We start from the raw sequence: 27,711 nt of genomic DNA on the forward strand, positions 1-27,711 counted from the left end.
TGAGCAACCAGTTACACTTCCTAGTAGCTAAAAAAATATAGGAGGCTTTTGACTAAGCGTCTAGCAGAAGAACATTTGCACACCAACCCATGGCAATTCAGAGCACTTCTGCTCCTGTGCAGAGGTGATCAGGTCCATAGCAGAACAATAAAAGTGAGCAAGAGTACCTTGGATTCAAGCAGTCCAGTAAAATGTCCAGCAATTGAAATGGACAGCTTTAATCCAAATTATCAGACTTGCCACCTGAGCCTCTGAGACAAACCTATGTTCCCTCTCTTCACTCTGTGGTGAGCAAGCCTGCCTCTGCAGTGGAGGAAATGAACTGGATGGGTGGCAATAACTTCAGCTGCAGCACAGTGGGAACTTGGTTTGGTAAGTCAGGCAGTGAGATAAGTTCAGTACTGTCTCTTTAACAAAAAGTAAGAGGACTCTGAAATGATGATTTTTGCTTTTGGAAATTATATTAAGACCAGTGCAGAAAATGGTAGCAAAGAAGTGATTCATGAACACCAACAAAGTGATTCACCAGTGCTTTGCTAGGAAGTGATATCATCCCCACACATCTCCATGAGAATGGCAGAAGAGAGGCATTTTTCCACAGGATGGGAAAGTGCCATATTCTCCAGAGGAAAAATATTAAATCTGCAGGTGTGTATGGCCAACAAGAGGGGCATAATGTCAGTGCTCTAGGTACTGATTCAATTGCCCAACACCAAGACTGCCAGATGCTTATAAGTACTGCTGAAGAATACCAGAACATTTCCAATATGGTCAAAGATCAACCACAAACTCTGGATACACTTCAAAATTACTCCAGCTCAACTAGATACTCCGCTACCTTCCCAAGCTGATCTATCACTCTTTGCCCCATTCCTCAAGCCACATACAGTAAAATCCTTTCTGGCTCCTCACTGGCCCTCATCACTGTGCTCCTGCATTCTCTTACCTTAGTCCTGCACTTTCGCAGACACACAATATTGCCTCCACATCCCAAAATGAGCTCTTGTGAGGGTTCTATATGCCTTGGTAGCATCACTCTCCAGTCCTTTGCTCTACACAGCATGGTTACCCCATTCCCAGGTGTGCCTGGGCTTCACACATGTATGCAGCTGCTGTGGAGGCAGAAAGCAAGGCAGTATTAGCTTTAAGTATGTACGCTGTATGCTGTCTTCAAGGGTGACATGCCTGCTAACTGTTTTTTTCAGCTTTTAAAACTCTATCTCATGTGGGCCACGACCATGCAGTTATTCTGGGTGGTATCAGCTTGTCAGCACCTCAAAGCCCTAAGTACTCTGCTATGCCTTGTAATTCATGATCTGCCCTTTGCAAAGCAGGCAGCAGTAGGCTTGCAGTTCTTTAACTACTGAACTCACGATGACAGGTTGACATTGCCTGGACTAAGAGGATTTTATTTCTGTCAGTCATTCCTTCTCTTCAGCCTGTCCTGTGTGCCAAGATGTCAGCGTCCTACCCCGTAGTTCACTTGATAGCAATGATTCTCCCTCACCCACAACCTTCTTCTCATAACACTTTTCCTTTCAGCACCTAACATCAGCAGCCTACGGCACATGAAACACAATAAAAGCAGAGCTGCTTTCCTCCCTAACCTTCTGCCAAGCTGTCCCTGAGACCAGGGCCAGATCAAACCCATGGAACTACCAGAGAAGTGAGCTGTCAGTTTTGGGAATCACTCATTTCTCCCAAGCTCCTTGAATTTCCAGTACGAAAGTTGGTGAACCCACTGCTACACAGACAGCAGAGACTACTGAGAAATCAAGGCTTTGGGATCAAAACAAAGCAGCATTAGAGAAGTCATCTGCAAAGAAATCACAGAATATCCTGAGACGGAATAGACTCATAAGGATCATCAAGTCCAAAGGCACCAAAAGGAGAACAAGCCCTGTGCAATACAACGTGAAAGCAAGTTGTGAGTATTTATTCTGCAGTTGCTCCTAATATGCCAGCAGGAACAGCCTTTTAATGCAACCCATATCCTCCAGTCAGCCAAATCCAGCTTCCTGGAGTCCAGTGCTGTGGATACGTGCAGACAGGACCCAGAACTGAATACCTGTGGGATTTCTGATATATCTAGTCATGATTAGTCTAGGCAGGATGAAGAAGAACTCCTCATACAGCCCATCCATGTTACTGGTTTCACCTAGACGACTAAGCAAGTCATTCACCAGCCTTCTAACTCAGCCCTCAAAGTAGCACCCAAAGAACAGACTTCAAGGAGAGGCAGCTCTCTCCAGCACAGAGATGCCCGTGGCCTCACACACAGTGGCAGACAGCTTGAATCCCAGAGACTCCAAATGTAGGACAAAGCAGCCAAAGGGAGGAGACAGGAAATATGCATCTCCTAACACACTCAAATGGGGAACTTGATTGCATGATTTTCCTGTATGGTAGGGAACTAGGTTGAATATATTCTTGAAACAGCTTCAGTGTTCCTGTATACAAGATAAGATTTTAGGGGAACTCAATCAGCAATGGAAAATGGAAATGTTCCTTCCTCTGGCCAAACACACAAAAAGCATTGGGCCTGATTTTCCACTGATGACATTCACTTAAGATCACTGTAACCCTACCAACATTAGCAGTTACTTCCAATACACTTAAATAAGAAGAAAATCTGATTTCCAGTTTGGCTTAGAGAAAAAGACATCGTGTTTGAAGTAAGCAAGCGTAAGTAACCTACTACCAAACACTGGTAGAGAGAATTTCACTTTGGTGAACATATTCCTTCAAGTTATTTCTATGATCTAGAAAAGCAGGAATTACTGGAGTCATCTCTTTAAAAATTACATCAGTTAATCACTCCTGTATTGCAGTGTTTCAATCCAAATAGTCTTCTTGGCACAGCACTTCTCTTAAGTCATGGAGGGATACTCCAGAGAGAGCAGACAGGAATCGATCAGAGATACTCACTTAATCTCTATTACCAAGAAAAGTGAAGGGTTCAATCTTCTGTGTAGTATAAAACCTCATGTACCACAGGAACAGAAGCCTAAAGGCCACAAAGTACTTTCACTTTGTATGTGCATCTTCCAGTGATGTCAGCTGAATGCAAGCTTCTCCTTTTCAGCCAGTACAACTTTTTCCAGAAAGTATTTTCATAAATGCTCCACTGACTCTGGACGTACATTTATGTCCCAACAAAATTTGGTGTCTCTCCAGATCACCTGCAGAACCAACCGTCAGTTTTACAGACAGAAAAAAAAGAAGAAGAAAGGGGAAAAAAAAGTGTAAATAAAATTTACTTCATCAAATTCTGCAGGTTCTTTGAAAGGTGAAAGCATTTTTAAATATTAGCCTTAGGAAATATGTTCTCTGCTCACACGAGCTTGAATAGGATGAACACGTTTCTATGCTTAAGGATAGCTGATAACTTGTGCTAAGGTTAACAGTTGAAGAATTTGAGAACACGAAGGTGGCTTAGGCTAATAGGTACCATTTCACCACAGGACATGAGAGCAGAGTTCCTCCAGTTGGTTCCTGAAGCTCAGCTGAGGAGGGACAGAGTGCTAAGCTACTAAAACGCAATTGACCGCAACTGTCTTTTAAACTCTTGCATCTAGACTGCCCTTGTTCCAAAGTTGCAATACTGCAAGAAATGCACAGCATACAGCAGAACAGAAGAATGGCCATTTTCAACTTGTGCTTCTCATGAAGCTTTCAAATTCTGCACACAGATTCAGCCCATTTTATCTTTTTGGTTACATTACAATATCTTTATACTAAAACAACCAAATTCTTGTTATCAAGCCCTTTTTTTCACTGTAATCATATGTCACCACTGAAGTGAAATAGATTCACACAGGAAGATTGTGATGACCTAATTGAAGTAAAAGATAATTAATCAACTGTTTTTGTACATGAAATAAAAAACTCTCATTACAAAGCAGTTAATGAACTGTTTCTGCCTTCAGTTACGTTATAGATTGGCCTCTTGGATCCCAGGACTGATCATCACCTTTGCTCTCTCTGTCATAGTCAAATACAGCTCAGTCAAACCAGAAGATCTGTGCTAACAGTTTGTATTTCTAACAATTAAATAATGATTTGCCTTTTAGAAGTCACTTAGGAGTCACACAATTACTTGCACATACAGCCACTTCATCCCTGAACTCCTGCTTTCATTCCCAAATACAAAAATGTATTAGAGTTGACCAAATCTGCTCCCATCTGCCCTAGTGCTACATCATATCACTTCCACCAAGAGCAACAAGTTGTAGCACACACAGGACAGCAGACTCGGTCAGGATACCTTTTCACTGAGCTAACTGCCATTAGCAGTGACTTGTCCTGTCTGCACATGGGTGGACTGCAGGGTTTCTGTTCTACAGCACACACTGCTCCTTCCTCACTGCCCTCTGACTCCTGGGGAGCTGCACGTGTCCCTCCAAGGTCTTGTTTCACAGACAGACTACAGCAGGCTGTTTATTCCCCTCAATTCATTTGATTTACAAGAATTAAATCATGCTGAGTAACACTGAACAAAAGACAAAATTGTTTCTGCAGTGTATTTACACACAATAAAATGAACGAATACAGCAAACAAACTGTACACAACGTGCCCTATTATTAACTGAAACCAGAAGAAATACTCTTCAGTACTTCCAGTGCTTATAAACATATACTTCTGTCCTGAGTAACCCAGAGCTTCCAGCAATTACTTAGCCCTCAAAGCTCTGAGCCATGTTTTCTCCACTCCACGCACTCACAGGGGCTCACAGAAGGTTACATATAATTGGTCCCCAGCCCTGCTCCTTCCGAGCCCTTAGTGCTGCAGCCAGGCTTGTCTCCATCACCAGATTGCTCTGCTTAATTCTCCTGAGCTCCCTTCACCTACTGCACACCACGGTCACTGCCACACTGCCAGGCATGGTGCAGTGCAGGGCCCAGCAGTAAAGGACAGGCATCTCAGTGCCAGAGCACACCGGAACACTGCACCAAGCAGCACGGTGCTGTCAGTGAGAGGGCAACTACAGTGTGCACAAGGGCATGCACAGCAACAGTCTGACAACAGAAACCCTAATAGCACTGCCCTTGTGTGCTCACGACAGCTGGGCTAGGAGCCGTTGTTCTGCTCCTTTACAGGTATAATATTACAGCTTCATACCCACTACTTTGTGCTTTTATTTCTTTTTGGTACCACAACAAAGCAATTCCCAGGTATAAAAAATGAGACTGAGCAAGACTGGGGTGAGATATGCCAAGAGATATGTCAAGAGGTGCAGCTCTCAGTGCCTAAGCAGTGCTGGCCAAACAAGCTGACATTCCTCCCAGCACGCAGCCTGACCTCAGCTGAGATTCACACAGCACCCCATGCAGGAGCACCCGGCAGGACTGCGTGTCCTTCTGCAGATGCATGTTTTCTGTCACCCTCCATAACATCAACAACCACACAGCCCAAGAAGCAAAATTCCCCAAACGCTTCCCCTTGTATAAAAGGAAATGTAATTTATTGCACAGGAAATCACCCCATCTTGGCTACTTGACATGGCTACCCATGTAAAAAAAAAGAAAACAACAACCAAGAGCCCCCTTATGCCACCCCTCCACTGAATGATAATTTAAATGAGGAGAGAAACTTGACAAGTCACAGCACATAATTCTGATAGAAATTAATTTGTCTTATTTTGCCCCTACCAGAATTCACAGAAGTGGAAGATTGTCATTGTTTTCAAGTAGGAGATGTTGAACTGAGTTTTAACTCTCTGATAAGCCTGGAAAAGAAGGTAAAGGGCCAGCTTCTCTACGCAGGAACCTGAAGAGGCTCAGCTGAAGTAAGAAGTGACAAGATGAGAACCAAGAGACTCAGACAATTGTACGTATAGCCAGAGTGGTACACAAAGCAACTGGCTGCATAAATGGAAAATTAGTGTCTCAGTAAAGCAGCAGTATGTATATATGTTGAGTATGCTCGACATAGCAATTCTCCAACAAAGCTAGGGCACAAGCACATCAAACTTACAAAAACAGCTCCTAACAGCTTGGGCAAGACAGCCATCAGACTGCTTGGGCAGCCTCACTTGTGCCTGCTTGTGTAATGAATCAGTGGCTTACTCTGTTACACACGATTTCCCTACAATGTAGTAAGTGGGTAGCTTCAAATCTTTCTGTTCTGTCTCAGACCCCCATACACTGACATGATGTACACACACTCTGTATATTTTATCTAGCACATATACACAAAAATAAGAAACTGTGCTGCAGTATCCATATTATATATCTATATGCACACATACAAACAGATGCAGGTGACCTTTTACACACATAAACGGAGATTTTTAATAAATTCTCAAATATTTCTCACCATTAATGGAATCCTTTCACAGTGTTGCTTTTCTGCCCCCACACAAGAGCAGCAGGGTAGAAGATATTCTCTGTGCTGAGCCCCCCCTGTTGCATCAGGAGAAGGCAAATCCAAAAAGTCACATGAATGAAGCCCTTATTCCCCCTGTGCACCAGGAAGGACTCACCCTAACGCTCTACTATAGGGCTAAAGCTTTCAGCTTTAACTCAGAAGCCCCAAGAAATATAGCCTATTGCAGAAAGACAGCAAAAGAGATCAAGGGCATCCTCATAGATTTTGATAGGTGAAAGAAGTGCACAAAGTCACTCAAGTGTTCTGTGGACTTATGGTTCTGTTTGTATCTTCATAAAGCATCATAAATTTTAGTGTACACATAAAAAACCAAATACAGATACCACAATGCCTCAAGTTTCATGCAAACAGCTCTCTGTAAGCAATGGCAGCCCCTCCGAAGATGGGCATTGCATACGCAGCACTCTTTGCAGGAGTGGGCCTGTAAAATACGTACCTAAATGCTGGTAAAATGTGTTTACATAATCTGTAAATAGATAAAGAAAAGTACATTCACACCAGCTACTGGGGAATGAAAACAAATCATTTTTCTACTGCTAGAAGTACTGAATCACCTACCATCTGGTTTGGGAGAAAAAGGACTCACTCTAATTCAGCTGTGAAGAAAATCCTGTCTAAAAAAAGTAATCACATGCTAACTCCCCCTACGTTCAATTTCTAGTCATTTTAACATGGAGACATGACAGAGTATTGTTTTCCTGGAGAAGAAAGAAGGAGAAAAAAGAATAGTAAGAAAGATGTGAAGTTGTTAGGCCCTGATCCTGCAAACTCCAAATCCTTAGTTTTGGGAAATAGTGGAAGCTATTTCTCAGAAAAAGCTGAGTCTACGTATCAGTTTCTGCTGGAAGGCATCCTAATTTCCTAGGAAAAATCTGACACACACTTGCAGGCATGCTGTGAAATACTAAAGTAAAATCTAGATACTAAATATCTGAACTAATTTCCCTTTATACACTGTCAACATTTGTTTTTTCCTCAGTCATACAAGATAGATACAAATGTGTGCAGGGTAGCACTGCACAGCAGCGGTGTGTTACTGACAAGTGTATTACTGCAACTGCAGAAGAGCATATGGGCACATACGTGCTCCAAGTACTACTTTGTCTTCCGAGTAGTCAAGTCCTGGCTGAGGACCACAAGTCCGAGAGAGATCAGTGCAGCTGTGTGGGTGGCTTTAAGAGCCCCGTGGGGCCCGGCCTTTTGCCTCTGCCTGCCTCAGTCCTCCTCTCCTTTATTCAAACACTCGCACAGAACTTCCTGCCTCCATCCCGAGGTCTCGAGGAGTTAAATACAGACTCTTTATCTACAGGACAAAGACAGATTTCACTGGAAAACTGACTGATTAACCTAAATGCTACAAACATCTGAAAATATTGAAAGAAATTTTCCCACCCCGCTAAATGTTTGCCCACTAACCTTTACCGCTCACCTCTTTTCCTTCCACTAAAGCCTTTCGTGAAGAAATATCTATTAGTTATTTAAAACAGAAAAAATATTCCCTGGCTATTCCTCAAATACAACTTTTTCTTTCCTTCTTAAATTTAGCACTATTGATTAACGCTGTAGAGATCTTCACATGGACAGATTTGATCTCAAAATTTAATGAGAAACAACAGAAGATGTCTCTCTGGAAAGAGACTTTTAAAACAATGTGTTACAGCCCAGATGTACACCCAAGGGCGATCAAGTTACTGCGGCTTCATACGTTACTGCTTATCACCTGCATGACGACCGTACAGTCCTCACTCATGATTGTGAAACAGAAGGGCTTAGCTTAAAGATAGTCTATGCTTAAGCTTTGTGGTGGGGAGGGAAGGCTGTGGGTGAGCACCAAGCAGGTTACAGGGACTCAGCTGCAGAGCAGTAACTCTTTAAGCTACAGATGTAGGATTACTTAAGGCCTTGATAGTAACCCTGGGGAAAGTTGACTTGTGACCACAATCTCACAAGCACAAGCAGTGTGTAGCACAAGCAGTGGTAGACCCACACTTAACACCCTCTGGGACCCCAGAGCTGGTAAATTATCTACTTCCAGCTCATAGGCTAAAACAGCACAGAATCACACCCTACACTAATACTAAAGCACTCAAATAATGCATATTATCTTAACGCAGGCAAAAGTAAACACGGTGCTGTAGTGTTACTGGGAGGAACAGACATGCACTGAAACACAAGGCTTTCCTTGCAAAGTAACTTTCCCCACCACTGCCAGATGACGAGGCCTCTGCAGTCTCTGCACGCAGAGTGGGCCTTTCCCCTGGGTCACATGAACACAGCCTTCTCTTACCATTTGAAAGTCAGCTGCTGAGGGGAGGGCTAAAGGCCAAGAGAACTGCTTCCAAACAGAGATGACCTTGCAAGCTCTCTCCCACCCTCCGCTCTTTCACTGTGTAACCGAAACAGGACCCTTGGGATTCTCCTAAAAAGTCACAGGGAGAGAAAAAAACTAAGTGGAGTACTGATCTAACAGCGGCTGGGGGGGCCTCAAGGATCTGGCAGCCAGTAGAAAGGACTGAGTGGACAGGGATGTGGTCTCGAAAACGGCAGAGAGGGCCCTGCTGCAGCAGGCGGCTGTCACGCTGCGCCCCATCTGCCACAACAGAGCGGGTGCCGACGCTCCACTTTGCTGCAGCGTTTCACCCACGCTGCACGGCCCCAGCTCGAAAGCAGGACCTTCCACACAGGAGATAAGCCCCACGGGCTAGGAAAGCATCAGGACCACAGCCAAGTATGGCTTTCGTTCTGTATCAAATACCACAGGAAGCAGATTTCAACTTTCCCAGCAGGTTTTGAACAGCACTTAAATTAACAGTAAATTGTATCAATAAGATAATACATAACTCAAGCATTTTGCTGCTTTGGGATGCGTTTGTGTAAAAATAATACTGAAATTATTTTAATACAATTCATATATAAAGATATGCAATGAAGAAATCACAAGTCGCTTTAAGTAATGCAACATTTTTAACTGTCTCTTCTGCCTGTTTCTGTCAGTTGAAAGATGAAAAGCGATAGTCCAAATCACAGCATTCTGTACATTTAAAGTTTAACCAATATAATTAGCAACTCCTATTTGCTTCTAATTACATTCTTCTGAAAACAGTACCCGTGCATCTTCTGTTGATACTTCGTTTTGAAAGTTATGCCCATAATAAGAATGACAATTCTGGACTCAGAATTACACTTGCAAATTGAGCTGTGGGCTTCTTTAATCCAAATAACCATCAAAGGAATCTTCTACCTTCCTGCCTGTATCTGCACACTCAGTGTTATGGACACCTCAACAAAATTCTTTGCACTTATTCTAAATTTTAGACTTATAGGTCAGATTTGTCCCAAGTTATGCAGTCAGATAATCTTTTGAAAACACTAAATATATGTGACAAACAGAGATAACTCCCCACAGCCACTAGCAGATCTCTCCCTCTTCTCCTGTCTCTTTGAATTGCCAGGAGTGTACACAGCTGGTGGAAGTACCCCACAGCTCCACTGCTGCAGGAGGGCAGAGTGCCACTACACAAGTGGCTCTGGGCAGAGATATCTTCCTGCAAATGATACATCAGCAAGGGAGCACATGAAGGGAAAGCAGTTTCTAACCACACCTGTAAGCGTCTCCTTCTTCCTAGGCAGGATTGGTCCTAGACAATCAGAGAGTTCAGAAGAAATGAGGACACAACTTCCAACTTTCAGTCATCACAATCTAAGCTAGATGCAACCAGGGGCATCAGCACAGATCTGACTGGCACCAGCAGAAACCATGAAATCAGAGGAGCTCTGCTCAGATTCATACACAAGGAGTAGCATGCTGCACAGCCTTTCCTACTCTGAGTCACTCCAACAGCTCCAAGACGTTCAGTAGCAACTTGTCAATAAAATCCATTAACGATGTATTTTATACAGAAATAGCATATTTAACTGACAGGCTACAACAAAAGAAGCATTACAGCAAGGTGTGAACTGCGTGTTTAATAGAATAAATGAAATACAGGATAGGTGTCAGTAAAGAAATAGTAAAAGTGAGTGAGATTCTAATGTTACATAGACGTGTTTAAAGTTTGGTGTCTACATGAACCTAATTCCCCTCCTGATTTCAGTACAGTTACATCGAGCACTCCTTTGTGCTTCTACTGATTTACAAATTCACTGATGAATAACTGATAACTAACTTTCTTTTACGTAAGCCATTATTACTGGAGAAACAGCAAATATTACAGACATGTTTGCCTTCCCTCTTTCCAGTCTTGTTCTCATCATAATCATATCTGCCTGATATTTGTATTTCTCTCTCTGATTGGTGGTAGCTTTATAAAACAAACAAACAATTAAACCCTTGCATAACGAGTGGCATGAACAGTGCGAAAATTTCTTAGACACAGTCTTATTTTTTGTCCTCTGTGAATACACCTCTGCAGTAACTGGCAGCATTATGACAGAGGATGGTTTCTGTACTGCCTCACCGAGTTCTACACCTCGTGAAATATTCCAGCACCATGACAGAACGTGCTAACAGCCAACCACTGACCTTCTGGGTAGGCGCTTGTCATTATTCTCCGTTCGAGACTCTTGGTTTACCAGTGATTGCAGGTAATTCTAACTTCTCAAACAAAATCAAGAGGACCTGGGAAGCAGCTCCTAGAAGAAAGTGAAAATGAGTAGGGGATACTTCACAAATTAGGGGGGAAATTATAATACATAACAGTAACTGAGAAGCAAAAAGCTAAAAAACTGCTAGTTTCACAGGAGAATTGAGGTAGCAGGGACAGAAGCTTAGAAGTGGTGGAGTGGGGGTGGAAAGAAAATAGATGTAACAGTTCTGAATACATTCTCCATGTGAGGAAAAAACCAACAAACACAGCAGGAGGCCAAAACTGTAACCTGAGCCTGACCTCACTCTGGCTGGTTTTATCATAAAACCACTACACTGAACTTTGGTCATTGCATCACCGATACAACGTAGTCTCAAAGCCCAGCCAAGCAACTATACTGTGGTTGGTTTTTTCCTTCCCATGCATTCAAGATGGTAGATGTTAGCTAAGAACATTATCTTTTGAATAATAATAATATCAGTACATTTGCTAGTTGGCTGGACAACTTGCTATTCTGCGTTGGTTGTTTTGCATGTGTTTTTTTTTTTCTTGTATATCACTGAACTGAAAAATGTGGGTGTGATGTAACATTTAGCTGGAACGTTAAGTGCCAAAGACATATTTTTGTCCACATCAAACCAATGCAGCAGTTAAAAACATTGCGGATTGTAGGTTATGCAAAACATAAAGCTTGTCACCAACGTAACATGGCACCAGGAACGTTTGCGTGAAGATATTCCTAAGATCTTTTAAAATCTTAATAAACATCCTTGCACAGAGGTGATTCATGGTTTACAGAGCGATAAGCACAAAGGGTCCAGTAACTCACCTCATATCACCCAGCAAGTCAAGATCAAGCACAGATGCAGAGCTCGAACTCCTGGTTCTCCATACTGACTGTCCTTGCAACAGCATGTTAGGCAAGCGCACAAAGTCCTACCACTACCAAGCATTTCTGCTTCCACAAAACAGTTTATTTTTGTGCTGCACAGGAAAAGAATCAGTGTTGGAAAGTAACCATTTTAGCAATCACTTCCAAGCATAAAACGTAATTGCTGAGTGAGAACACAAATAGATGCCTAAGCCAATGCTGAGATGATAAATGATTATCACCAATAACTGCCCAAAATTCCAGCCCGTATCTCCATGATTAAACTGACAGACCCTGCACAGGGGGCTGAACAGAAAAGCAGACTAAATACTGAGACTTGGCAAACCTCTGGGTGTCTGTCAGTAGCCTACGTCTCAGCCAGCACAGCAGTGGGGAGGCTGTGACCATCCCCAGTAGTTCCCTCCAATACCCAGGTCCATGGGCTACTAAAGGCTGACTGCTGCTCACCCCAAAGCACGGATCTCTGCGCCCTTGTCCCAGGTGTCCTGCCAGGTGCAGAAACACTGGCACTGTAGAGAGAAATGCTTTTGAAGTACCTTGAAGTTTTGAAGCGTCAGAACAGGCTGAGAGCCACACTGCCAATGAATTCGGATGGAACTCAAAACAGGCAACTCGACTGAGCACTGTGAGGAGAATCAACTACACTGCAACCTAAATTTGTGTTCTGTGCATCGCTTATGCATAAAAAGTGGGAAATAGGTTTGGGAAGAAGGTTCCAAATCACTAATCCTTGTCAGCAGTGCCAGCATTCCAGCCTGCCACATCTGCACTTCTGATTCACACGTATGAATGCGGTGTGTAATACCGCAAGGCCACATGCATCTTTCTTAAGTGCAATCACATCTGAAGAACTCAGCTTGTCTGTAATCGGGAAAACGCACCTGTTTGTATCGCTTTTAAATGAAGTTACCGAGCTCGGTGGCTGCAGCCCCCGGAGCCCTACCCGTCAGAACCGTTACGGGCTGTGCCCCGGCACAGCAGCAGCCGGGCGCCTGACGCCCGCTCAAAGAACCGGACTCGAGGTGACGAGAGTCTGTTCGCTCCAGCGATCAGAGCGCGGTTTTCTAAGTTTGAAACCACTCCGACTGGCCGCCTTCGTGCTGCCGGGAGCCGCGGCGCACGGAGCTCCCGCAGAGATCGGGCCGCCCCTCAGCGCCCCGCGCACCCCCGCCCCAAGATGGCGGCCGCCCCTCACACCGCCTCCCGACCCCGCGGCCCCTCGCGCGCCGCCGGCGGAGCGCGGCCTCGGGCGGAGCCGCCCCCTCGCGCCGGCGCCGCCGGGAGCCGTAGTCCTCCTCCCAGATCCGCCGCCCGCCGCCCCGTGCCCTCGCCGCCGCCGTGCCGGGACCACCCCCGAGCCGTCCAACGGGCGGCGGGCAGGAGCGCCGTGCGGCGCGGGAGCGGCGGAAGCGAAGGGCGGCGGACCGCAGGCGGAGGACTACGGGCCCCGTGATGCACGGCGGCGCGGGCGCGCCTGCGCGTCGGGGCGGCCGCGGGAGGAAGCGGCGGGAGGAAGCGACGGAGCGCCTGGCGCGGGCGGGCGCGCGGGGCCGGGCCGGAGCGGGCCGGGAGCCGCCATGCCCCGGGACAACATGGCCTCCCTGATCCAGCGGGTGGCGCGGCAGGCGCGCATCACCTTCCGCAGCCCCGCGGGGCCGGCCTTCGGGGAGAACCTGCACCGGCTGCAGCAGCTGCTTGACGAGGTGCGCGCCGAGGACCTGCACTTGGCGCCGCAGGGGCCGGCTCCGGCGGCGGCGGGGTGCCCGCGGGCCGGCGCCGTGCCGCCCGTCAGCTATATGCACATCTGCGAGACCGAGAGCTTCAGCATGGGCGTGTTCCTGCTGCGCGGCGGCGCCTGCATCCCGCTGCACGACCACCCGGGGATGAACGGCATGCTGAAGGTGCTGTACGGCACTCTGCGCATCGCCTGCATGGACGCGCTGCCCGCCGCCGCCGCCCCGCCGCCGCCGCCCGCCCCGGGGCCGTGCCTGCGCGCCCTGCTGCGCTCCCGGCAGCACTACACGCCCGCCTCGCCGCCCTGCCTGCTCTCGCCGCACAGCGACAACCTGCACCAGATCGACGCCGTGGACGGCCCCGCCGCCTTCCTCGACATCCTGGCGCCGCCCTACGACCCCGAGCACGGCCGGGACTGCCACTACTACCGCCTGCTGGAGGGGCCGCCGGCCGGCGCCGAGCCCGCGCTGCCCAGGGAGGTGTGGCTGCTGGAGACCGCGCCGGCCGCCGACTTCTGGTGCGGGGGAGAGCCCTACCCGGGGCCCCGCGTCTGCCCCTGAGGCGGCGCCCGCCGCGCGTCGGCCCTCGGGACCGGACGGAACGCTGCGGAGCGCCCGGCCGCGAGGGGAGGCGGGCGTCGGCGCGGGGAGCCCCGCCCGGCTCGTCCCGTCCGACCGCTCGAGGACGGCGCCCCGGGCCGCGGTTCGGCCCTCCGTTCCGATCGCGCCGCTCCCGCCGGGGGAAAGGCCGCCGGCACGGGCTGCTCGCAGGGCCGCGCGCCGAGGGCCGCTCGGGACAATAAAGTGACGATGTATTTATTTCTTGTGGCTGACGTGCGATGAAGGAGGAGTGGCGCGGTCCGGTTCTACTCGACTGAGCGTTCGGAAGAAAACCCAGTGCTCTGCGTGCGTCGCCGAGCTTCGGTCAAAGGGGGGGTCGGGCTCCAGCAGAGCGAATGCAATAAGAACCCTCCCGGAGCCGTAACCCCCATCCGCTCGCTGCTGGGAGCGCCGCGCCGCCTTCCCGGCGGCTCCGGGCCGGGCTCCGCTAAGAGATGTACCGAACTGGCAAAATCCCACCCCCGGGGCAACTCTTGGGGCGGGCAGCGCTCCGTGGATACACAGTGGTGTGCGTGGGGTGGGAGTGAAATGAGTTCCCCTCCTGAGGGACGGTGTCGGGTCCCGAATTACCATTTAACAGTTCTTCACTGCGTTCCGTATAAGATCCGGCTATTAGAACTGAAGTTATAGAGCATTCCTATGCATGTTCCCTCAGCCGGGAGGAGACTCACAGCTGCTAATTAACTGTGCTTGGGAGTTCTCATATAGCAGTGGTCGAGGGGAGTGGAAGCTGTGGGCATCTTTAGAGAAGACCGCTGCTGTCCCATGGATGCTGCTGTACAACACTACTCACTTGCCTGTAACCTATAGATATGTATATCCATCTGTACACACACCCTAGGTTCAGATAGGATTTGACCCGATAACTCTTCTCTAAAAGCGGTCTGTGTTTTTATATGGACAGGTGAACACTGAGCTTTGGAAGCCTTGTGGTTTCCCTCTTTATACTATTTATAAAGATTACTTTTTTGTAAGGCTTTTAAATAAACATAGTGTAGAAGAGACGCAGTGCATTTTGCCTTGCTGTGCTGTAAGCAGCCTTGAGATGCAGCATGCCCTCAGCAGGGGATGCGATCTTTCTAACGGGAGAAACTTTTCTAGAGGTGATGTACCTGTTTGTGCTGCAGGGAATGGCCCGGTGCCTCTGATGGCAGAGCACGCCGTGCCACGGGCTCCAGCCTGGGTCACCGTGTGGGAATTTGAACACAAACCCACTTCCTAAGGGATGTTACCAGCCTGCTCCAGAAACTGTCCCACAACCAGCCTTTGTGTTTCTTTGTGTATTTATAAAAGCAGACTTGTTTTTCCTGTACGGTTGCTTGGACGGGTGAATTTTTAAGTGATTCTGATACAGCATCACTTTTTTAATTGGGCAGGAAGGGCTGTGGAAGAATGAATGTAAAACACCATCAGCGTTATGCATACACATATTAATGCTTTTGCAAGGAAAAATTGGTGGAAATTATTTTGCTCAATTTCCATTTATTCTTACAGCACTGTGGAGCGTCTGATGTTTCTGCAGTGGGCTTACCTGTTTTTCCTGGAATTCCCCTGCAGCTTAGCATTAGTTAATGTGCAACAATTCTCTATCAAGCGTAGTCATTAACTGTAATGCAGTGCCTCGGAATGGCACAGCCTGTGTTTCTCACTCGCTCCGGCACTAATGAAGACTGTCATCCTTTTCCAGAAGCCCACAAACAGCGTGCTGCATGCAAACAGCAGTACTGGAAAAACAAACTGCAACAAAGAGCATTTCGGTTCTGTATCTCATCTATCCTCCCCTTAGGTCTCTCTTGTTGCTTTTTATTTTTTCTCCATGCTTAAGACCTAGTCAAGACATGTAATGGGATAGGATTTTAATGCACCTTTTCCACAGAGGACAGTGTGGTCCCTTACCCTGTAGAGTGCTGTTAACAATTGTGGCAAAACTTTTTTGTTTTTTTAAATAACGGCGTTAGCATCAAAGTATTGAAGTCATTGTGTCAGGAAAAAGAGAACCTGAGATGCATTAAAGAAAAGCCTCTTCTTGCTTATTCAATGATTGAAACTTAACTGCACGTGTTCTGGATATCTGTAAGCAGAAGGTTTGAGTCTAATATAGTTCCTTCTCTCTGCAGTTTGTTTATTGCGTTTTCACAACAGGAAAATCACTGTTATTGCTGAGTTACAGAATAAATACAGGATATCTCACCACCGACCAGTCATTACTTTTCTCTGCAAGTGTGACAGCTTTGAACAAGAGCGGTAATGCAAGTTTCTTTTGCCTGGCAGCCCAAGTGGTGCATTTGGCCCTTCAGACACATCCAGCACGTGTGGTACTGCAGCTTGTGAAGCTAGTTGTTACTGTAAAGCAAAGGCACAGGTTTAAGAATGCTGATACTATTACACAGTGTAAAGTTTCTCACAGCTATACGCTAGATACTTGTGTCCTTAATCCAGCTCACTTACAATTTCTGTGTTGACTTCTGCTCTTTGCTGGCATCTCAGTCTTGCAGCAGGGCTGCTCTCAGTAGTTTAGAGGCCATGGGCAGAGCCTTGGATTGTGCACTTGGGTAGCTGAGAACCTGAGCTGGCCCACGATGCTCTGGCTGTGACCAAGCCATGGTTATCCAAAGCTGTAGCAGTGCCTCGGGAAGCCCAGTGTTGCCCGTCTGCCTTCCTGCACTGTAGCCCAGTGTTGCTGACCGAGGACACCAACGACTCTGTGAGGTGCTCCACGTCTGAGACTTGCCCATGTGTCGCCGCTCCACCAGCAGGCAGCGGCTGCTGGTGTCCCTTCGGGAGCCTGGGAACATGTGGGACTAGGTGGCAAAGCTGCCCATGCTGAGATGAGGGGAGGCTAAAGCTTATGAGAGCTGTGTGGGGAAGGTGGCAGGGTGCTGAAAAGCTCCTCAGCTTCTTTGTGCCCAGTTTTGGAGACCTGTTTCATTTCCAGCTCCGAAGAGCAGCTGCTCTGAGAACCAGCACCCTGGCAGCAGGGAAGACAGCAGGAAGTTTCAGTGCAGAAGGAAGGCAGCGGGCTGCCGGTGGCTTCAGTCGGAACAGCCGTGCCATGGCTGTGCCAGGGCTCATCGCAGCGCTGGACTGCTTGCAGCTGTCCCGGGCTCCACAGCACAACCACGCACCACCACCAGCCCCCGCTGGGTCAGCATCCTCAAAAATAACTTACAGAACGTTAAAAAAGAAAGAAAGAAAACAAGAAAAGAAAAGAAAGAAAGGAAGGAAAGAAAAAAAGAAAAAGAAAAAAAAAAGGAAAAAAAAGCGGTGTCGCGGCCAGGCCGATGTGCAGGGGAAAGCCCGGTTCGGGCGGGGGGCGGCCCGTGCAGCCCCGGACTCGCTGTGCCGGAGCCCACTCGGGGCAGCCGCCCCGGGCCGCGGAACACCGCGCTGAGTCACACCGCCCGCCCGCTCCCACCGCCGCCGGCGCGGCTCACGCCTCAGACGGGAATCCCCGAGGCCGGCAGCGCGGCTCGGCACGGCGGGGCCGGGGCCGGTGGGGAGCCCCCCTCCCCCGGCAGGCACCAACGGAAATAACGGTGTCAGCGTGGCATAATTAAGAGATTTATTCGTCGTCGCTTATAAACGCCGTGAGCGCCGACCCTGCCGTCGGAGGGCTATGTACAGAGTGGCGGGAGGGAGCCCCGTCCCGCAGCTGCCGCCCGCGGCCGCACACGGCCGTGCCGCCGCCCGCGCCCCGCGGCGCAGATCGGGCCGGGCCCGCCGGGTGCGCTCGTCCCGCCCGGGCCCTCCCCCCCCCCCCCCGCAGACGCAACACTCTTCGGTCACCGAAAAGACAAAAAAAAATAACAACAACCCCAACCAGTGCGTACAAAAATATAGTCTCTAAAAAAAAAAAAAAATCCCAATATTAATAGGCAGAAATGTACAGCCATACTACAACCAGGGAGGGAAGGCAAACTTTCCGGTCTCGGCGTCGCCGCTGTCGTCGGAGCGGATCGGTAAGGCACCCCCCACATGCAGCCGGGTACGGGCTCACACCACACAAGGCACCAAGGACACCTCACCACGACGGCACCGCATGCATCCGTCCTCCCGCCGCAGCCCCTATGTACAGCCGTCGGCCCCGCCCGGCCCGGCACCCCGCGCCCCCGGGGTTCCGCGCCGCCCCCGCGCCCCGCGCCCGACTCAGGGCGTCCGCGTCCGCGCCGCGCAGGGGCCCAGGGCGGCCCCGCTGCCGCCGGCTCCGGGCTGCGGGGCGGCGGCGGTCCCCGCGCCCTTGCGCTCCTTCTGGCGCAGGTGGATCTTGGTGTGCCGCTTCCTCTCGTCGGAGCGGGCGAACTTCCTCCCGCAGAAGTCGCAGGCGAAGGGCTTCTCGCCGGTGTGCGTGCGGATGTGGGTGGTGAGGTGGTCGCTGCGGCTGAAGTTGCGCATGCAGATGCGGCACTGGAAGGGCTTGTGGCCCGTGTGGATGCGGATGTGCCGTGTGAGCTCGTCGGAGCGCGAGAAGCGGCGGTCGCAGCCCTCGGCGGGGCAGGGGTAGGGCCGCTCGTGCACCGGCGTCTTGCTGGGCCGGTTGGGGTACTTGCGGGGCCGCAGGATGGGCCGCAGCGGCAGGTGGTGCGGGCTGTAGGCGCCCGCGGGCAGCCGCGCGCCCTCCCCAGCTCCGCTGCCGCCGCCGCCGCCGCCTCCGGGGGCAGAGCCGGGAGCGGCTCCCGCCGGGGCCGCCCCCATGGTGAAGTTGCGGATGGTGGAGAGCGGCGTGAGCGGCGGCGGGACGCGGAGCGAGTCGAGGGGGCAGGGGAAGGGCTTGCGGTCGGGGCCGGCGTGCAGCTCCCGCTGGCACTGGGGCGGCGGGAAGAAGCCGCCGTACTCGGGGATGACGGTGAAGAGCCCGCCGTCGGCAGCCGCCGCCTTCGGGGAGGGGTAGGAGGGCGGCGGGGGGAAGGGCAGCGCCCCGCCGCCGGCGGCGGGCAGGAAGGCCGAGGAGGGGTCCTGCGGGTACAGCTCCCCGCAGCCCGAGTAGGGCGGCGGCGGAGGCGAGTAGAGGTGCTCCAGCTCAGCCGGCGGGCCCTGCGCCATGCCGCAGCCCAGCGCCCCGGGCAGCGCGCCGGGGGAGGCGGCGGAGGCGGCGGTGGCCGAGGAGGAGGCGGAGGAGGCGGCGGAGGAGGCGGCGGAGGCGGCGGAGGCGGGCGCGCTGACCCCCTGCAGGATGCCCGCGCTCACGATGTTGATGATGCCCTCGGGGTAGCAGCCGGCGCCGGGGTACTGCGGGTCGATGGAGAACTTGCCCATGTAGGTGAAGGTCTGGTTGCGGGAGGTCGGGGCGCCGGGCGCGAAACCGCCGCCGTAGGGGAGCTCCAGGGCCCGCTTGTCGCCCATGTCCACGCCGAGCATGCCGTCTGGGGGCGAGGCGAGGCGCCGGTCAGCACCGCGAGCCTCCCCTGCCCCGGCGGCCGCTCGGGGGGCGCGGGGCCGCGGCGCGCACGTGTCGCGCCCCGGCCTCTCCCCCGAGCGGCGCCCCGAGGGACCCCAGCCGGGCGAGCCCCGGGGGACAGCCGCCCCCGCCCGCCCCCGCAGCCGCCCGCCGCCCCGGCCTCACCGCCCCGCACCTGCGCGACCGCGCGGCTCCGCTTACCTGCGGCCACGCCGCTCATCTGATCGAACGGCCCCGCGGGGTCGGCATTGGGGAAGATCGCGACCGAAGTCGGCAGCGCGGCGGAGATGTCGTCCGCGGGGTAGATGCCCTCGGTCAGCTGGTGCGGGAACCCGCCGAGGGGCACCGGGATCTTGTCCGCCGCCTTGGCGGTCATCATGGGGGCGGCGGGCGGCCCGGGGAGCCGCGCTCCCGGCCGGCGGCGGGCGCTCGGGGCGGGGACGGGGCTCTCCCCTGCCTCCCGCTACCGACGCGGGGGGATCGCGGGGAGCCGGCGCGGAGCGGGCATGTGCGGGCGGGCGGCCGCCCCGTCGCGGCGGTGCCCCGGGAGAGCCGCGCTCCCGCCGCAGCTCGCGCTGGAGGACAAGTCTGGCGGTAACTATTTATGGGGGCCCCCTGAATGCCCGGGACGTCACTGCCCATATAAGGACTGAGGAACGGGGCCCGGCGGTCACGTGGGCGCCCGCGTGCGGCCCCGCCGCCCCGCGCCCGCCCCGGCCCCCCGCGCCCCGCACCCCGCGGAGGCGGCCCCGGCCCCGCGCGGCCCCCCGGGGGCCGCCGCCGCGCCGGCAGCGCCCCTCCGCCCGCCGCCGCCGAGGGGGTATTCCGGTGGCGGGGCCCTTGTCCTAAAAAGGCGAAGATCCGGCCCCGCCCCGCTGCCCTTTTTAGGGCTCGTTCCGGAAAAATTAAAGCTCGGAAAGCAGAGGAGGTCCCGGGGCGGCCCCGCCGGACCCCGCTCACTTTCTTAGCAGCCCGTGACCGCGGAGCGCCGGGTCGGGAGAGCGTCGCGCTCGCAAAGCCCCGCTTCTCCTTTTCGCTAGCTTGTTGGTTTTTTTTTTTTCTCTCTCAATTACGGATGGAAAGAGCCGCCGAGCAATGCGGGCGCGGCGCTGCTTTTTTGGAAAGTGTCTGATCTATAAATACCTCCGCGAACGCGGAGCCGTGCGGCAGCCGACGAGAGCTCCTTGGTGGGGCCGGAGCGGGCCGGGGGCGGCGAGGGCGCCGAGCTCCTCCCGGAGCCCCCTGCCCCGCCGGCGCCCGGCTCAGCGCCGCGCCGTGGAACAGGAGCCAACTGCAGCGCGGCCCCGACGGCGGAGCGCACCGCACCTGCCCCGCCGCTGCCGACCCTTCGGCCTTGCGGCTGCCGGGCGCGGACAGGAGTTTCTGCCCGCTCTGCCCGCAGCTTCCCGGCGCGGCTCTCCTGCGCGCAGCTCCCCTCCCGCTCGGACCTCGCTCCTTCTCCTCCTGAGTCAGCCCATGGCGTTCAGCGCAGCCGCTGCCCCGTCGTCAGCGCCGTTTCTGCTCCCGTTTCTTATTTTCCTTGCACACCACCTCTTTCTGTACGACCTCTTCCATAAGAACGGGATCAAACCAAAGAGTGCTTAAATTCTTGCTTTTTTTTCTTGCTTTTTTTTTTTTCCCCGAGTGCTAAAAATAACCTCCCCTGTGCCTCCCTTCCCAAGAGAAGCCAGTCTTTCATATGCTGTTCCCAAGCTCAGAGCTCGCAGCCCCTACATCTTCTTGCTGATGAGGGTGTCAGATGTAATTATTGTTGAAAGCCGCATCCCATGTCACGTTCTTGTCTCTAATCTCATTACTTAGGAATATTTCATCTCCTGACTGTTTATTCCCGCTTTTAGGAAAACAACTCTCCCGTATGATCTGTAGTGTGCAAGGCCCCTTTCCAGAGGCATGCAGGAATAACAGCCCAAGCAGCAGTAAGACACAGCCATATACGAGATGCCACAAAAGCACACTCCTCCTCTGAAGCAACAAGCCAAAGCATACACTAAAGGGCTAAACAAATTTCTGCCTTGCATTTTTAACTGCAGATCACAATATCTGTGGGTTTGAGTCAGTTACAGCACGTGCCCAGGTGCCTCTATGGAGCGCGGACTTACCTCTGTGGTGGTCCTAAGTGCTGTCATCTGCCTCACAGGCTCCGCTCCAGTCCTGCAGCACCTTGCGCCCAGCTGAGAAAGGCTGTCTCAATTGCTCAGTTTTTGTTTCAGTGCCTTTGGTGATGTTCCAGTTTCAGTGCTTCTCCAGTCACTGCAGAATGCAGGCGAGACAGGAGCGTAGCTAAAAAAGTCAAAGTTTCAGGGCATTTGTCATTCTTGCTAAGGAACTACCGGCATAAATCTAGATATTTTCCTTGATGGGTGATCTGGGAACTGCACACAGTAATTAGGAGATGTAGAGTTCTTTAGGATTTTTTTTGGTGGTTTTTTTTTTGGGGGGGGGGGGGTGGAGGGGGGGTGGGGGGGTATATGTTAATATACAACAATTTTGTTACCAGTTCTTTCTAGCGCTTAACATACAGCCAATACAGTTTGGCACGTGAAACTTAGCTGAAAGAAAGCTCGTGTTCCATTTTAGTAAGATTCTAGATTATTTTTTTTTTCGTTTAAAAAACACAATCTCAATTTAAAAGTTAAATTGTGACAGAGAGACAGAGAGAGAGAGACAGGTTCTGGGAAATTTGACTGAGAAGTAGGAGCAATTGTATTGTACCTTTCCATTACAGCTGAGCTATAATTGGCCTCATCGCTACTATGAAAGAACAAAATATTGGAATCTGTTGTGCAGCGGGACAAGTGACTTTACATTAATCTGAGAAACGTGTAGCCCTACATACAGCATCCTCTGTACTGAAAAACACGGTGGAGGTGTGAGATGCAGGTCTTAGCAATGCTAGACAGCATCTTCCTCTATTAGATCCTTTGTGCCCACTGATGACAGGCTGAGAAAGAAGAACCAAGGTTCTGCATCCCGCTTTAGCCTCCCTGTAGCTCAGCTCCACCTTTGGGCTAACATGGCAAATGTAACCTTCCACTGTGGCAAGGATTCCAAGACTGACATGAATAAGGAATACTGCTGTTAGTTGATGTTGGTGGGTAATTTTAAGAGCCTTCCTAAGGATGGGTTAAACTGTGTCTGATGTCCAGCCTTTACATGGACAACTGAGTCGCTCGTCTTCTCTCAATGGGAGCTTTGGGTCTGGAGGCAGCAGGGTCTGGTGGTGCAAGGCAAGATGGAAACATTGCTAGTGCTTCAGGAAGATGTTGACAGATGAAACTCAAATGTTTCTGGTCCCTTTTCAGATATTTGTGCTGTAGTGCTCTGCATGTGTTTTGTGCCTTTGATCCTCATTTGGCTGATTATACTAGACTCCAGGGCTAGGCCGTCCAACTCGCACTGACGTCAATGAGCTTTACACGCATAAAATCCTACTGATTCCTGTGGTTCCTATGAGCCACGTGGTTTCATATGACGGACAGATTGTTGGTGTAAATTGCCAAAGCCCCACTTACACCAAGAGAGAAGCTGCACTTCAGTGGCCCCTTGTGCGTGCAAGTCTCTGGATTTTCCCTGGACCCTGTGGCTTCCAAAGGCAAAACTAACCAATTTGCAGCCCCCTCTTCTGAAGCCAGTCAAGGTATTTTCACTAATTGATTTCAGATCATTCAGCAATGAATCGGCAATGAACACAGAAACGCACACTGATTTTGTTTAGGAACCTTCCATTTTGGGGTTCTCCAAAGGACAGAAGGTTTACTCTTACATGGAGTGGTCCTGCTTTCTCCCTGCACCTGCATGACATGTCTGACTGGATATAGCATTGATTAGAGTTCAGAGCTGAAGGGATGAACTTATTTTTCGTTCCAAATTTCTTTGAAACTTTCCCCCTCCTCACCCCAGATTTTTTTGTACTTGCTCTTTTAACAAGGTGCTAGATGATGTTGCACTGGGTGCATTTTCCTGTACTTCTCTACTGCAAGTACCCGAGACCTTGCTCTTGTTGCTGCACCTGAGCTTAAGAGTGGCTGAGGAAGAAAAGGCAGCTCATCATCTGCAGGAACTGGCAGCATCGTTTAACCAGTTTAACTTCACACAGTTTGTGTTGCTCCAGGGGGTTGCTATGCCTTTGTTGCAAAACTCATCTGACCTCGTGCGCCAACAACAGTGATACCAGTAGGTCTGCTTGGGAAACACACCCTGCCACTTCCACTGTGCACCTCGCTGCTTTAGGGAATGTCAGCATGGCCTCAGCTCAGCTGGGAGCTGGGTCTCGCTCCTCAGTCAGAGGTGAGTGACCCTGTCCTCTGAAGACAGAGAGGGAAGTCTGTCCTAAGTTTGTGCTGGATTGAGGGTGGGGTTTGTGGGTGTATCTTTTGTTGTGGTGCAGGTTGTTTTTGGGTTTGTTTTGGTTGGTTGGTTGTTTGTGTTTTTTGTTGTTGTTTTGTTTTGTTTTTCTGTTTTGGTTTTGTTTGTTTTTAACATTTCACATAAAAGAGAAGTTCTTGTCTCTGAAGCCGTATTTCAGAGTTTCACAAATCTGCCCTCTTTCAATGAGTGTAGATGGTCTGGCATGTCCTCACAAGACGAAATACTTGTTTACTAATGCTTTATTTTGCCAGGGCTGTCTGCTGGATTCCCAGTCAAAAGCCACTTACCACAGAGCTGATACAGGCTCTCAGCCCATAGTGGCCGGTCACTGAAGCCCAGCACCCAGGCAGGGAAACCTGGGGTAAACGTGAGCCTACTGAAAGCAGCTAGCTGCCTGACTGCTGGTGCGCTGAGGGCAGGGGGTGGTTAGGAAGCAGAGGAGAAGGCATCCCAGTCTACCCTTAATTACAGTACCTTAAAACCACACTCTGCTGTTTTCAGCCAAGGCTCCTTGTTGTCTTAGGATGCATGCCTGTAAATGTGAAATAAGTAAATGACTTTATTGTGAGGATTTGGCACAGGAGAGCCTTAGCAGCATCCCAAATGGTTATTTAAATATCAATAACATTTTCTAATTCAGGCTACAGAAATTAGACAAACTTGTGTGGAATCAGCAAGTTACTAGTATAACTGTGTGTGGCCATAAACAAATACACATAACATAACAGAGAAAACTTCCAGTCAAATAAAAGCAACCGTAATCTTCGTCACCCCAAATCTATTTTTGTTTACAGACAACTCACTCTCGTTATTAAACACGCAGAACACTTCCTGGATATTCTCGTACACGCTTGCAAGCACACGTTATTAAATCCGTCCTCCTGTCTCTGCTCACCTCGCGCAGCCCCGCAGGAACGGAGCGGCCCGGCGGCCGCGGCACGGAGCGTGTGCGGCTCCACTGCCCTCTCCTGGGAGCAGGCAAGCCGGAGTTCCGGAGGACTCGGCCTGCGGAGCAGAAAGCGGCGTCTTAGGTCAACGCTCATGGTGTTCCGCCGTGAAACGCCTCCCCAAAGCTTTGCCCCGCGGATGTGTTGTCTGTGGAGACACAAAACACAGCCTGGGTGGGTCACAGATCCCACTGTCAGGGCAGCAGGGCTGCCTGATAGTTGCAATCCCACAGGTTACAACCTCTCTCTCCCCATAGAATTAGGGTCAGATACCAAGTGCCCTAGAGAGGAACACGCCACACAGCGGGCAACCCAGCCTAGCTGTCCTCCACAGCCTGTCCCGTGGGGCTGGGAGCACTCACTGCTACCTGCAGGATCTCTCACTGCCCAGGAGCCCGACACCAACCATGCCACCCAGCCCAGAAGTTTCCCAGGTTGTCTGCAAGCTGCACATTGCTCTGGGTCCAAAGATGGCTGCTCCTACTCATGTGTACAAGCTGAGTGGGTAAAATAACAGCTCTGTATGGTGCTTGCCTTGAAAACAACAACAACAAAAGAAGTTGCATCTCATAACAGGGAAGACAGATATAGCTAATACAACATACCATCCACTTGACAAGACTCTCAAAATAATGATGACTTTGTCTCTGAATAGCAATAGTCTGACTGCTAAGCTCTGCTTTTTAGTCCCATCTTCCAAAAGCAGCTTCATTTACTCTTGTATTTCCTGCTCTAATGTGCCTCCTGTATTTTGTGTAAATATCTCCTGTTAATAGCCGCACCAGTCCTTCAGTCCAGCATGAGGGTGATAGAGCACATCCCTTAACAGTGCAAGCAGCCTTCTTCCTTGAAGGACTGAAATAAAAGAAGTATAGCAAGTGTCACACTTTCAGCTCTGGTGGTCCCATTACCTTGCATTTGAGCACTCAGAAAGCTTGTCCAGGCTTTCCAGATAAACCCAGTTTATAGGAAATGGAACTGGGTAAGTCTCCTTAATCTCAGCTGAAGAGTAAGGTCATATATCACATCTCTTTTCAGTAAAGCAGGAGAGAAGGAACTCTAGCACTGTTTTCCAACCTGTCTTCTGAGAAGAGAAGCAGAGCAGCTCTGGGGAATGTTTCTCAGAAACTTCCCAACCCTCCAGGGAAGCTAGAGCCATTCACTGGATTTCTGGATTGCCAAGGACTCCTTTGTGTTTGCCCTGTCTGTGTGCTGTTTTTCACAACCTGTTTCCATTTATTCTCACGTCTTTGTTGCCTTAGTCTTAAACCAGTCTGCCGTGAGCCTCGAAACCCCTCATCTCTTTGCTCTGGGTAAATCAGTCTGAGGGTGGTTCTGACTTTTCCTGAGTTTTTATCATCATCTGTTTCCTGCTCCCGAGGGCATGCCTAGATGCTCAAGTCTCACCAGAAGACCATCCTGACTGCAGACTTCTGAGAAGAGCATTGATGTTCAGTGCCAGCAAATTTACTCAGTGGATGGCTTTCTCTCTGAAACTGCCAACAAAGTTTTTTTGGAGCAGACAATTTTTAAAAAATCCCACAAGAGATTAAAATAAGCAACTTGTTTTGCTTTAAAATTTCTAGGACTAGATCTTCAAGCAGTGTAAATTAGCATAAGTTTTCTGATGCTCTAACCCTTACAATCTGAGTGCAAGTCAAAATTGGGCATGGTTTTATTTAAGGTTTGGTTACTTTTCAAGGCTGAAACTCAAACAGCTCTTCGGGGTGGGCACAGTCTTTCTTTATTCTGTATTTGGGTTGCTCCCACCTCTTTTGCTGGAGTTTATTTTACTCTCTGATTTATTTTCTCTGCTGAGATGTACTGTCCATACTCTTTCACCTCTCCTCTCATTCACGTCTCTCTTTACTCTCTGTTGTCCAACCTTTTCAGCTCCTTTTCTCTCTTCTCCCTCCTGTCTTTCCTCTTCCTTGGTAGTTCCTTTTCCTTCCCCCTTATCTCAGCAATTGCTGCCAACAGCTATATTTGGAATAGAGTGGGAACAAGCTATTCTTGTGACTTTACTTTGAAATAACTGAGAGGAGCAGATGATTTTCTTTGAACAAATAGAGGATGTATCGAGGCAGGCTAGTAATGTCAAAATTACATTATTAGGGGATACCTGCCCAGCAGGTTTGTCTTTCCCAACTCTCAGGATACCTTGACTAGCTATGGGCTTTTTGTTTGCTCTGTTTTAGCTTTAAATCCTTTTGTGCAAAATTCCTCTTTCCAGCTTAGTAGCACGGCATCCTATCAAGGCCTAACTCTTCATCACAGTGCTTGGGCACTTGCACATCGAGGGGAATGACTGCCACCTAGAATCTCAGATGCTAGAATTAGCTGAAACAGGATATATACTTGTTTAGCACTTGAACTCAATGCTGTTGCATGTTCTAGTGCAGTCACAGATACAGTTACAGAGCCTCACTTTGAATAGGCTAGCACAGAAAAATGCTGGGAGGAACAACTTCCTATCGTGCAGTGTGATTTCTCCATGTCCTCTCACATTAACTCCTCATCACCACCTGTTCCTCATCACCACGGTCATTTAACCTGTTGCAAGCAATGCATTGGCATAGCCAACAAGATCCAGAGTTATACGAAGAGGACAAAACAGAATGTATTTCCCCCTGTACTCTGTATTTCTGTGTTTATATGATCAACTCCCACATTGGAGTTAACAACAAACAAGAAAGGAGGCCAAATGAGAAATTCAGCATTATAGCTTAGCATTTTGAGCCTGTGCCAGAAGGAGAC

General features: G+C 50.3%; 3 protein-coding genes across 3 annotated transcripts in view; 1 reads left to right on the top strand and 2 right to left on the bottom strand.

The window, feature by feature from the left end:
- The window catches only part of RTKN2 (rhotekin 2), a 189,228-nt gene extending 176,195 nt beyond the window's left edge, over window positions 1-13,033 (bottom strand). The window contains exons 1-2 of the mRNA XM_048946438.1: window positions 11,807-13,033; window positions 10,914-11,023 (exon numbers count right to left, since the gene is read on the bottom strand). The gene's annotated coding sequence lies outside the window, so the exon portion shown is untranslated. The remainder of the gene's footprint in view (window positions 1-10,913; window positions 11,024-11,806) is intronic.
- A 334-nt stretch (window positions 13,034-13,367) lies between these two features.
- Window positions 13,368-16,418, top strand: ADO (2-aminoethanethiol dioxygenase). Its single transcript, XM_048946446.1, has one exon. The coding sequence runs from the start codon at window positions 13,447-13,449 to the stop codon at window positions 14,161-14,163; it is 717 nt and encodes a 238-aa protein (XP_048802403.1). The 5' UTR covers window positions 13,368-13,446; the 3' UTR covers window positions 14,164-16,418.
- A 1,951-nt stretch (window positions 16,419-18,369) lies between these two features.
- Window positions 18,370-20,172, bottom strand: EGR2 (early growth response 2). Its single transcript, XM_048946441.1, has 2 exons — window positions 19,820-20,172; window positions 18,370-19,583 (listed from the first exon to the last, which is right to left on the bottom strand). The coding sequence occupies exons 1-2, from the start codon at window positions 19,995-19,997 to the stop codon at window positions 18,370-18,372; spliced, it is 1,392 nt and encodes a 463-aa protein (XP_048802398.1). The 5' UTR covers window positions 19,998-20,172.
- Between the last annotated feature and the right edge of the window lie 7,539 nt (window positions 20,173-27,711).

Source organism: Lagopus muta, chromosome 5, assembly GCF_023343835.1.
Source record: "Lagopus muta isolate bLagMut1 chromosome 5, bLagMut1 primary, whole genome shotgun sequence".
Lineage (NCBI taxonomy): Eukaryota > Metazoa > Chordata > Aves > Galliformes > Phasianidae > Lagopus > Lagopus muta.